Source organism: Ictalurus punctatus, chromosome 18, assembly GCF_001660625.3.
Source record: "Ictalurus punctatus breed USDA103 chromosome 18, Coco_2.0, whole genome shotgun sequence".
NCBI lineage: Eukaryota > Metazoa > Chordata > Actinopteri > Siluriformes > Ictaluridae > Ictalurus > Ictalurus punctatus.
The window spans coordinates 165,415-178,178 of record NC_030433.2 but is presented as its reverse complement, the minus strand read 5'-3'; the positions used below and the strand labels follow the sequence as shown (position 1 = coordinate 178,178).

Sequence of the window (12,764 nt, the reverse complement as noted above, 5' to 3'; positions counted from 1 at the left end):
TATCTTTAATTACAATTTCTTTTCCATTGTCTATTATGACGAGTTAGAATTGCAGAATAGATATCTGGAATTGGAAATTGGACTAGTCAAAAGTAAATTACGATTAGTAGAGCCAGGGGCATTAAATACCAAAACAGCTGGCCATAGTGCCTGCCCCTCTGACACAACACGAAATATCGGTCAAAAGGAAAGCAAAATTACGTCACTTCCTGTTACGCATAGTCGATTGTTGGTCACGCCCACTTGCCTACAAACACCCGGTTCAAGATGGCGACATTGACAAAGCTGTGGCAACAATACTCAAGTATCTTTTTAGTAGTTGTTTTGTCCATTTTACAACTTGTTACATGTGCTTCACTAAACACTCGTGAGTTATTCTTTCGTTCATTTTTATTGAGCTTAATTTTCAGGAACTAATTAGGAGTGCAACGTCATAATGTCGGCGAACTGTATACGTGGCTACACTAGAGGTCTTTAGACAGCTTGCATAGCTAACCTGGCTGTCTATAAATGTGGCGTTGAATTTCATTATGTTACTGTGGGCATACTTTACCATGTAATATTAGGGAGTCAGCTGGTTTAAAAGTCTAGCAGCGGTGGCCCAAAAGACAGTCATAATTAGAACTCGTTGTAATTTTACGTAATGTGTGCGGCTAGCTGAAAACATTTGGCCAAGGGTTTGTCTCATCGAGCTCCCTAATTCAGTAAGTCGTGAATCAGTATGGCCCTGTCCCAAATGGCACACCGCGCCCTTGTGGCCCTCCGAGGCCACGCTTTGGTGACGTCAGCTAATGCAGACCTATGGGGCTCTAAGTCGCGAATCCTACGAGGGCGATGGGGCTATTAATAGACGGCTTTCGGGACAGACACAACGTCGTGACGCAGGAAAGAGGACGTTGTTGCGTTATAAAGGATATTCTGAAAGTAATGAACCATAAAGACAAAAACAGCATTGTTTTTATCAGATAACCATTGACAATGGTCCATTATAATTGACTACAGTTTCACGTGTTTATCTTCAAACTGTATAATGAAATATTACTAAAAGCTAGCGCTACAGTTCAATTACATAGTAAATTGTTGTTATTTACAAAAACAAAAACTTACACTTATAAATCCTCTTCTCTGTCATGTTGGCTAAAACCTGCAATCGAAACTCCTCCTCCTGGAGGAATGAGAATGAAGGGGTTGAATCATTTTGAAACTGTAGAAGTCATTATAAGCTGAATTTTCAGTTGAATTTGGGGATACCACTTGAAGCATTTGTTGTGTTGAACTATTTCAATTGCTTTTGTTTGATTTGTTCATTGCAAACAGTCGAAAGTCTAAATTTTGACAATAAACCTGATTTGCAATGGGGGTGAATAATTTTGATTGCTGTATGTGAGATGTACTACATATGTCTTATTGCGCATTAAAAAAAATTAGGCAAAAAGTTTGTTAGACAGAAAACACCTCATGTCAACCCTAATACACCTATTAATGGATCGCTTTAACAATCACAGTACTTGGATGTATAGTAGCTTATGCATTAATGTATGCAAGAGGAATATATTATAGCTTTCAAAATAATTTATGCTGAACCTGTGTTTTTGCAGAAGGACCTCCCATGTCAAAAGAATTAGAAATCATAAAAAATGTTACTCCTGCCAGCCCTCCCCCATCCATATCAAGCCATTATAAGAGCACATCAGAAACGCAAAACTTGATGAAATCGAACAACGTGGCTATTGATCTACTCACAAGCAATGCAACAGCATCCATAACACAAGCAACCCCCAAACCAACGAGTGGAGCTGAGATGACTCCAGAAGACTCCAAACCCATTGATTCTAACCAAAGTGTGCCAAAATCAACTAACCTTCCTGAATCCAAGCCACCTATTTTCACTGACTCTGTTAAAGAAGAACCAAGTGTCTCTTTGGATTTTGAGTCCACCACCTCTCCTGTTGAGATAGACACAAATGATAATGTGGGCTATGATGATGAATACATGAGGCTTGCAGAAAATAGTCAACTGGACGAAAGCAAAGTGTTCAGTCAGGACCTTCAGGATGATGCCAATTTTATTAAGGACATTGCTAAAGACTTGCCAGAGAGGTCTGGAAAAATTGATATCCACATGAAGGACACCACCATCTATGCCACTCAAGATGAAGACTCACATTTCTTCCTCCACCTGGTGATCATTGCTTTGCTGGTGGCCATAGTGTACATCACCTACCACAATAAAAGAAAGGTATGTCAGTCTTATGCCTTAATGTAACAACAGTCACCTTTTGATGCATGGTTGTGGAGAGTAGCAAATTCACCCAATGAATGTAATGATACAGGAACACACCAAACAGAAATTTGCGTTTGATGCTTTGCAGAATCACAGTCCCAGTGCAGATTTCTACCACCATAAAAGAATTGCTTATGGAACAAAAAATATTCAGTAGGACCCCAGTATCCATGGGGGATCGGTTCCATGCCCTCCAGCAGATGCCTGAATATACTGTACATATCTATGATAATGTCTTATTGTGCCTAAAGTATAAATTAAACTTTAACAACAATAACTAATAATAAAATAGATCAATTATAGGTTATGTGAATGTGGTCACGCTCTAAAATATTTAATGTACTGTACTCGCTTTTCTTTGTTGTTCTTCTTGTGGTGATGCCCACATGATGAGATGAAGTTAATGACACTTTCCTTGTGATGTAGTGTTGGGCTGCTGTTGACCTTCTGGCAGTCAGAAGGAATGGCCAATTACTTTTTGTCAATTGAAAAAGAGGGGGCTTCATATTGAAGATGTGTAATTCCTAAACCCTTCCTCCAATGTGGATTGGAATACATTTAAATGAAAGATTAGAGACTGCACTTTATTCATTATTTAACTGTAACTTGAATATGTTTTGGTAAACAGCCAAAATAACAAAACTTGTCAGTGTCCAAATATATATGGACCTGTGTTTGATATATAATTGCTATAATCAGTAACAGCTGGCAGTTATCCAGATAAGTTTAAAAGTTTCTCCAAAATATATTTTGTAGAAATTTTTTTTTGTTTGCTATTACCATCCTTTGGTAAGCTGTAAGACTCACTGGCAAGTCCAATTAACTTTAGTTTAAGCAGATAAACGTTTGTTTTACTCCCGTTTTCGCAGTTTCCCCTACTAAAGGCAGTCATGTTGCAGGATGTTTTGCCGCTCAGTCCGACTGAGGGGTGTGTTCCGTTGGGAAAGTGACGTCAGTGCCTGTCATTTTCCTGTAATGCACTACAAAAAATTACCCTTACAAAAACAGGTCGTAAGGGTGCGTATCTACTCTTGTTAGCAATGCATCTACATCTCATTACTTAACTTGATAAGGACCACACCTTGAATGTACCCAAGAAGTTTCATGACTGTGCCACCTTGTGGCCAAGAATTGTGACAACTTTCATTTTTTCCTTATATTATTTGAAGAATGTGCGCTAAATTCACAGTTCTTTTTTTTCTTTCTATAATTCCCTGAAGGGTGCTGAAGCAAATGCACACCAACATTTGAAATTTAAGTGCACTTCCTGTCAACTTTGATTTTGTTAAAAACTGTTTGGCATACATCATCTTCAGACCAACCTGGACAAAAGTTATCAAAAGAATGTTGTGGTTTAGAACACTTGTAAAAGAAAAAGTATTTGTCAGAGAAACGTGCGACCATGTTTCACTCAATCTCTTTATAATCCACTTCTCCTCTCGCCTTGTGAGTCAATCACAATACCGTATCTCACAGTGCCCTCAAGCTGTTTCTCATTGTCTCATAACAGGACACAACAAGGCTGTATTGAGTTGTTTCACTAACAGAAGTACTAAAATAAAGCCCCATTTAATTTACTTACATAATATATATATATATATATATATATATATATATATATATATATATATATATATATATATATATATATATATATAAATAAAATGTATTAAAGACTGTGCAGATCAGTTCAGTGAGTGAAGACATCTTTAACCTGAGCCTCAGACAGGAGCGAGTTCCAGCACTGTGGAAGACTTCCTGTGTGGTTCCAGTACCCAAAATTGCGCATCCTATGGAGCCCAACCACTTCAGACCGGTAGCCTTTACTTCTCACCTGATTAAATTCATGGAGGGGATTGTTCTGCAACAGCTGCAGACCCTAGTGAGCTCAGAGCTAAAGCCTCTACAGTTTGCTGACCGACCAGGCATTGGGGTTGATGATGCCATTATTTACCTAATGCACAGATCACTTCTACACCTGGAGAATACTGGGAGCATTGTGAGGATCATGTTTTTTAATTTTTCAAGTGCTTTTAATACAATTCAGCTGTCACTACTTAGGGGGAAGCTTTTGGGAGCTGGATGTGGCCGTCATTTGGCTGGCATGGATCACCAACTATCTCCTTGACAGACCACAGTATGTAAGGCTCCAGGACTGTATGTCGATTGTGGTGGTTAGCAGCACGGGAGCACCACAGGGTACAGTGCTCACTCCCCTTCTCTTCACACAGTGGACTTCAGGCATAATACTGGCAGCTGCCCCATGCAGAAATTCTCTGATGAACCTGTCATCAATGGATGAGTATCAGAAGAGAGCGATCAGGAATTCCAGGGGGTCATCGCTGACTTTGTCAACTGGTGTGAGTTAAAACACCTTTGCCTCAACGCCAGCAAGACAAAGCAGATGGTGGTCGACCTCCGTAGGAGGCCACCCCGGTCTACATTGGTTAACATTACATCCAGGGTGTTGACATCGAGAGGGTGGAGACATACAAATTCTTGGGTGTTCACCTCAGCAATAATCTGGTCTGGTCCATAAACACATGTCCTGTATAAAAAGGGCCGAAGTTGTCTCCACCTGCCAAGGAGACTGTGGTCTTTCGGTGTGACAGGAAACAAGAAACTGGTTGAGAAAGCTAGCTCTGTCCTGGTCTGTCCTCTGGACAGCAGAGAAGTGGTGGGGGAGAGGAAGATGTTAGTTAAGCTGGTGTCTATCATGGGCAATTCCTCTCACTCCCTATATGAGACATTGGGGTCCCTGAGCAGCTCCTTCAGCAGCAGACTGCTGCAACCTCAGTGTAAGAAGGAGCGCTACCGCAGGTTCTCCACCAATCACAACTAAGTATTTGATTTTTTTTTTTTGGTCAGGCAGTGTATTCTACCACTTTTCATATTTTGATGATATTCTAAAAAAATAACATAAGGTCAGAATTTTTTTCTAATTCACTGATGTTTGTTTGTGTGATTTTTCTGTCTGTTAGATACAATCCTTATTTTTGTTTAGATTTTTGATCATTTATTTTGTAATACAATATTTATTTGCTTATTTCTTTGCCTCTACAGATAATGCTCCTGGCTCAGAGTCGGCGCTGGAGGGAAGGCCTTTGCACTCGCAGCATAGAATACCGTCGGCTTGACCAGAATGTTGATGAGGCAATGCCTTCACTGAAGATGACCAATAATTATGTCTTTTAAAACAACCGCATACCATAATGTTAACGATGAATATTATAATATTTAAAGATAGGGTTGAGATTATTAATTGTGAATGCAAACTGCTGATTTTAATTTTCAGGATACTTTTGTGTATTAAGAGTGAATCAAGAAACCTTGTGTATCCAGTTTGTGTTACCCTAATTATCTATTTTCTTTACTGTTTTTCAGATATTTCAGGGATAGACTGGCTAATATGTTTTTCTGTGGCTTTTGAGAGGGCTATGTCACTATTTAATGATTTAATTAGTGTATTAAATATAAAATTTAATATTGAATGTAACCAGCACCAGCGCAATCATTTAATTTCAAATGATTAACATGACCTAAGAGCACATGCCGATTTATTTATAGTCTGCATAACACATGCTTACTGGCATCAATCATTTTAGTAATTTTCTTTATTTAGTAATATTTGTTTTAAAGAAAAGGAAAGTCTCTAGCTTTATTATGCAGTTTTGGGGCTGGACCCTTTTGTTATTTTTCTTATGACATTAAATGTACTAGTACAATTGCTTAATCTGTAAATACAATAGATATAACTTACAATAACTTAGTTGCAAGTTTGTGCACACCCCTAAAATAATACTTTGCTGATGCAGCTTTTGATTTTATTACACCACTCTGTCTTTTTGTGTCAGCATGGTACATCTTGACTTGGCAATATTTTCCCACTCTTTCTTGCAAAACCATTGGAGATCTGTCAAATTGTGTGAGCATCTCCTGTTCACTGCCCACTTCTGGTCACCCCACTGATTTTTCTGTTGGATTCAGGTCTGGGCTCTGGCTCGGCCATTCTAAAATATTGATCGTCTTTTGGTTAAGCCATTCCTTTGTTGATTTGGATCTGTTCTTTGGGTCAGTGTCATACTGAAAGCTGAAATTCCTTTTCATCTTCAGCTTACTAGCAGACATCTGAATGTTTTTGCACTAAAATCGGGTTGTATTTGTAGATATTCATGATTTTCTCACCTTGATAAAACCTGCAGTTCAAAAAGCAGCCCAAAAATATGATGCTGCTGCCACCATCCTTCAGTATGGGTATGGTGGATTTTTTATTTTAATTATTATATCTTTTGGAATTGACCTCATCTGACCATAACACATTTTGCCACATGGTTTAGGGTGATTTAGTTGGGCTTGGATGTTTTTTTGTGAGAAAGAACTTTCATCTAGCCACCCTACAGTGGATAAAATATATTTACAGTGGTAAATATGAGCAAAGAAAACAGTGAAAATTTGTCTTTATTGTTTAACCTTTTGATCGTCTGTTCAAAAAATATTCTGCTCATGGATATCAAACAATTGCAAACACAAAATAGGTTTATAAAACTGTTTTTTGTTAAATATAGGTGTGCAACAATTATTGGCACCCCTATGAATTCATATAAGAAAAATATGTGAAGTATGTTCCCATTGATGTTTAAAAAATTTTTTCGTACACCTGGGTGACTAGGAACAGGAAATTGTTCAACTATGACTTCCTATTTCAAAGGGGTATAAATATGGGGTAACACACAGGCCAAATTCCTTTAGTCATTCATAACGTTGGGTAAGCCCAAGGAATATAGCTGTGATGTGAGACAAAATGTTGTTGAGCTTCACAAAATGGGAATCGGCCATAAGAAAATGGGTCTAAGATGAGATGTCCCCATTTTTTGTCTTCAACTAATTAAATTTACGAAAGTAATCTTATATACATAGAAAACCTATTAAGTGCAAGTAAACTGTCTCCTTTAATGTTTCAAATTACTTTTGTGGAGATAAAAAGTCAAAATATGGGTGAAATAATGTTCCAAACTGCAAAATTGTCATTCAGTGTAATGGTCTGAACTTTGATTTTACCATTGCATCTTTAAATAAACATATAAACTACCAAGTAAAATAATCTATTTGTTTTCTTGGTCTGTTCAAATAAGTGTTGTTTGTGTTATATTAAAAGGAATGTGTCCCAAATATGCAGTTTGTTAGAGGTCATTCAGTGTAACAGGATCAAGAAGCCATTTTGAAATCTTATCAAAAACTACTAATCATTCAACAGTCTATGACCTCATCAAAAGGTGCCCTGAAGACGGTGTGGTGATGCAGCAAGGTGAGTTTATTGCTCTTAAATATTTGATAATTTCACCTTTTCATGGTGTGGTATTCTAAGTTCCAGAACCACATGTCATTCAGTGATATGCAAAAACCCCCACCACTTTTATTGCTGAATTTAAAGTAGATGATGTGAATGATTGTGATTACTGATTAAGCTCACTATTTGATATAGGTAGCCAGTTGGCAGCCTGCAATATAAGCTGAAGTACAAGTTTCCTCATTCCGGCTAATGTTTTTGTGATTCGGTGTAATGCAAATTCTGTTATACCACAGTGTGATCCATTACATTGAATGACAGTATCACTGTTTAGATAACGATTTTAGCATATTATTTATATTTAAGATATATGAGGGATGTTTAGCACTGACAAATATGTCAAATATTAATATTCGAATGCATTTTTGTACTTTTAATTTTTAATAAGGAAAATTAATATTACTGAGTTATTTTAGATGCCCACGAAGAAAGAGGGAGTTGCTAGGCACTGCCAGAAAGTAAATGCAGACCCAGTAGCTAGGGCAGTGCTCTTAGCAAGGAGATGAGAATGGAAGATTGCAATTGTCAGAATAATATCTTACCACTACTTCTGGACAGTGAGTCCCCCGTCCCTATGTCTAGTTCAAGAGCGGCCACTGAATGGTTTCCCCACCCAATATACCCATCCTGATAACATGTCATTTATGTTGCCAACAAAGTATTCGTAATTAATAACACTGAGTTTATATCCATGTCAGTAATTTTATGTTCATGTCAATAATTACATGAAATCTGCATTGATTTAAAGATAATGTACTTGTCCTTTACCTCTTTTAGCACTATTGTTACATTTGACTATGGTACACTATGTAACTGAGTATTTTAGAGATTAATACAATATGTATAAATGGATAAAACATTGAAGCATAGTATTAACCGACTGAACAGAAGACCGCATTATCAGCACTTTCAGAACAGAAGATGGCAGTGTGCACACTATCCTATGTGTGGGAGCTGCATGACATTGATCATCTCAGAGCAAATGGATGGAGGCATTTATTATTATTTTTATTAGTTTTAATGCAGTTAGGTGTTAGATAATTTATTCAATAAGATGCTTTTTCCAAGTCTTTTTTAGTGCTTGTTTAAGATTAAGATTAAACAATTAAGATTAAGATTAAGATTCACTTATTCACTTATGGTATTTAAAAAATATATATCTTTTTAGGGGCAAGCACTGTAGGTGCATTAGTGCACCTATTATGATTGTTAGTCTTCGTTGTCTTCTTCTGCTCTTGAGTCTATCAGCCCTTCCAACCATACATAGGAAAGTTATGAAATTTGGCACACAGATAGCAGACAATATGAAATGTTACCATAGCAAATTTGGAGTTGCTATCTCAAACCCTCTAGCACTACCATCTCAAATTTTCACTCATGTTTATGCTAATAACCTTTGAATAGTATGGGCTAGAAACAAATCGTCTGGGTAACCCAGTTCCCTGAGAAGGGAATGAGATGTAGCTTGAGCTACACGCTGTGGGAAGCGCCTTTGTGCTTGACCGGTATCTGAAGCTTGTGTAACATTATGCCTATTTATTCGCGCCTCATTAGTGATAGAGACTGCTTCCCCTATCCAATAAGAGATATGCTGCTTTGACACAACATCACCTCTACTGTCGCCGCCAAAGCCAACCAGCAGCTGCTCCAACTTACGCCACTGGCCGGAGCGGTGGAATGTAAGTACAGAGATCCCTTACTGGGAACAGTAGGTGCAATTTCTCTTGTTCCGGTGTGAGGAACGGAGGAGGGCAGAAAGCCTGCAACACTACTGGCTGGGCAGCAGACGTAGGCACTTTAGGAATATAATCTAGGATACAGGAAGGCCTTGGTTAATCCAGGGGTAAAGTCAAGGCAGGAACGGGCAACATAGAAAGCTTGTAGATCTCCTACTTGCTTGAGAGATATCAGGGCCAGCAGAAGAGCTACCTTTAGTGTCAGAAGCTTCTCAGAGGCTTACACTAAGGGCACAAATGGGGCACCCGACAGACCTTCCAGGACCACAGAAAGGTCCCAGGAAGGTATACGGGGTCTCCAGATGTGTCTCAGCTGCCTGACACCATGCATAAACCTTGAAGTTAGAGCATGTTGCCCCACAGAGGCTCCATCAACAGGAGCGTGGCTGGCCGAAATGGCAGCAACGTAGACCCTGATTGTAGGAGTTGACCCCGCTGAGAAATGTCCTTGTAAGACCTACAGGACTGTAGCTATTGCACAGTTCCCTGGGTCTAGCTGATGTTCTCAAACCACAAGACAAAAAGAGTGCATACAATTTCCTCATGGATGGTGCTCTAGCATTCAACAGCTCTCTATAACCTCAATTGTGAGACCAGAATCTATGAACTGGTGCCCCTCAGGGGCTAGACCCACAGTTTCCATAGTTCCGGCCGAGGGTCATAAATCAGCCCTCTGGCTTGAGACAGTAGATGCCTGCGGATGGGAATCTCCCAAGGAGTGCCATCTAGCAGGGATATTATCTCTGAGAACCATATTCTAGCTGGCCAATAAGGTGCTACTAGCAGCAGACGTAGATGGTCTTGGCGAACTCTCGCTGGAACTTGTTGGAGCAGAGTGATCGGGGAAAAGCATATAGATGTGACCTCGGCCTCATGTGCAGCATGGCGTCCAGCCCTAATGGTGCGGGAGGAGTGAGGGCGAAACACAGCGGGCAGTGTGTTGTCTTCTCGGGGGCGAACAAACACTTCCGCTTAGCTGAACCTCCGCCATATGAACTATCTTAGTGGTTTCTAATGATGAAAGAGTTCTAGTCAATTTCATTATTAAGGGGAAAATATTAAATTGAAATTTATTTTTGTAAGAATTAGCCATCACCAAGAGCCAATTCCCAAAAAAGACCAACAAAGCACAAAATGTTTATTGTGAATGGCCTACCATGTCCAAAAATCATAAATCAAAATCATGCTATAATCAGCCACATCTGAGTAAAGAAAGTGCTCTCTTCTCTCTCAAAACATAGGCTCTGTCTACTCGCCACTTGATGACCTCAGTCAAAGCCTTCAGTGAAACTGTTTCAGTTTTGTTTAGTAAAATGATATGGTGTTTTTTTATGCTTTATGAAAATATATTCATAAACTACACAGAACAACAGATCTATCTATTTATTTATTTATTTATTTACATTTTCAGGTTTAACTAAGTGATTTTATTCAGTGCTCTGAATAATTCACATATGGCACTGAACATGATTTAAAAAAAAAAAAAAAAAACGAAAGAATATATTTACTGGGTGGAGGCTGTAGTGTATTGTTTAGTGTATATGCGCCCACTGGCCTAAATCTTTCAGACATATGGCATGTCTTATCATTGCTATGCTGACAAAACTCAATTTTATTTACCAGCATGCTTGAATAATCAATAGAGAATGCCTTAAATTGCTGTTATCAAGTGCTGGCTGGCAGACAATATCTTAGAGTTAAATGAGAGCAAAACTGAAGTTCTGATTCTCAGCCCCTCCAAGTCCTCTTTATCTGGACTGGTCGACTAGCTTGGTCCGCTGTCGTTAAATGTGTAAGAGCACGCAAGGAGCCTTGGGGTGATCTTGGATTCATCACTACATTTAAATAGATGAATCGGTGCTGTTAAGAGCAGCTTTTTCCATCTGAGCTTAAAAAAAAAACCTTTCTCTCTAAATTAGAGCTAGAAATTGTGATTCACTCACTAATATCGTCAAGGTTAGATTATTGCAACTCATTATATACCAGACGGCCTCAAACTGCCTTGTCCCGTTCACAGCTGGCCCAGAATGCAGCCGCTAGGCTCCTTACAGTGTCTAGAAAGATTGATCACATTACACCAGTATTAGCATCCCTACACTGGCTCCCCATAAAATGGAGGATAGATTTTAAAATTCTGCTCTATGTATACAAAGCTCTATCTGCTCTTGTGCCTCAATATCTCTGTGACCTTCTTGTCCTTTACTCTCCTACTAGAGCACTTAGGTCAGCTTCCAGTTCATATCAGGTCAGCTCCGATGTTCTGTATTTTAGAATCTGCTTTACTGCTTTAAAAACACATTTTTATTCATTAGCTTTTGAATAAATTTCAATTATGGATATAGATTTTAGTATTTATCTAAGGGTATATAATGCATATTATGTTGTGATTGACATGTGTATTGTAAAGCACTTTGGTTCAGCTCCTGTTGTTATAAATGTGCTCTATAAATAAAGGTTGAGTTGAGTTATGAATATTCAGTAATGCGATTAGTTAATTGCAACAATTGTGCAATTACAATTGTACAATGTTCTGATTGTAATTGTTCAAACAGTGTGTAGTGAAACAAAATCTTTTTAGAGGTGTTAAAATATTTATTGAAATTACTTTTATTTAAAATGTTAGATTACATGGTTTTTTAAAATCATTTTATTTATATTTTATTTAAAATAACATCCTAAATGAATGATAGTCTCTTTACAGAAACATTATTGAAAGACTTTTACTTAGCCAAAAAAAAGTGTTATTTTATGGGAAATAATGAATAATTTATTTTCCATAATGTTTTTTTTTTTTGGTTTGTTTGTTTTTTTGCTGTAAACACATTCCGAGGTAGATCATGATATATCAGACAAAATACAGTAGGCTTTTTATTTCTTAGTAAATATGTATTGTTACATAATACTACCATAGAATTCAACAACATTGTGTAAAATGCTTTGGTTTTTATTACTAGAAAATTTGTATATCGTCAAATGCACTAATGTGTCACAGTTGTGAATGCAGATCCCCATAAAATAAAAATACAGAAAGTCAGTATGATGAAAGATAAAAGCCACAATTTGAAATGTTTTACAAATAGTCCAAATGTGTGTTTTTATGTCTAATATTTCTATATTCTTTTCCTGTATTCAATTTGCATTCTGTTATTTCAGGAACAGAAATGTGCACAGTATTGCTACTGCCGTGGAAGACAAAAATAATCTCATTACACTACTTTACAGTAGTATTTTCATTTACACATATGTATCAGAATATTTAGGATTGCTAACAGCATAAAATTTTTAAAACTGCAAAAAAGAAAACTGTTTGATTATTATTTTTTAAACATGTAATTATAATTGTATTTAACATGTACAAAAGTAAATTGATTAAAACAAGGAGAGGCAGGATTTTAAA

General features: G+C 37.6%; 1 protein-coding gene across 1 annotated transcript; it reads left to right on the top strand.

Moving 5' to 3' along the window:
* Positions 1-209: 209 nt before the first annotated feature.
* Positions 210-5,780, top strand: c18h5orf15 (chromosome 18 C5orf15 homolog). Its single transcript, XM_017493304.3, has 3 exons — positions 210-367; positions 1,599-2,239; positions 5,348-5,780. The coding sequence occupies exons 1-3, from the start codon at positions 268-270 to the stop codon at positions 5,477-5,479; spliced, it is 873 nt and encodes a 290-aa protein (XP_017348793.1). The 5' UTR covers positions 210-267; the 3' UTR covers positions 5,480-5,780.
* Positions 5,781-12,764: the final 6,984 nt, after the last annotated feature.

What these genes read in the sequence shown, in the direction of transcription:
- c18h5orf15 (XM_017493304.3), top strand. Translation starts at nt 268, where the DNA reads ATGGCGACATTGACAAAGCTGTGGCAACAATACTCAAGTATCTTTTTA. An exon ending in ATGTGCTTCACTAAACACTC is followed by an intron (nt 368 to 1,598) that starts GTGAGTTATTCT and finishes GTGTTTTTGCAG; the next exon opens with AAGGACCTCCCATGTCAAAA. An exon ending in CCTACCACAATAAAAGAAAG is followed by an intron (nt 2,240 to 5,347) that starts GTATGTCAGTCT and finishes TTGCCTCTACAG; the next exon opens with ATAATGCTCCTGGCTCAGAG.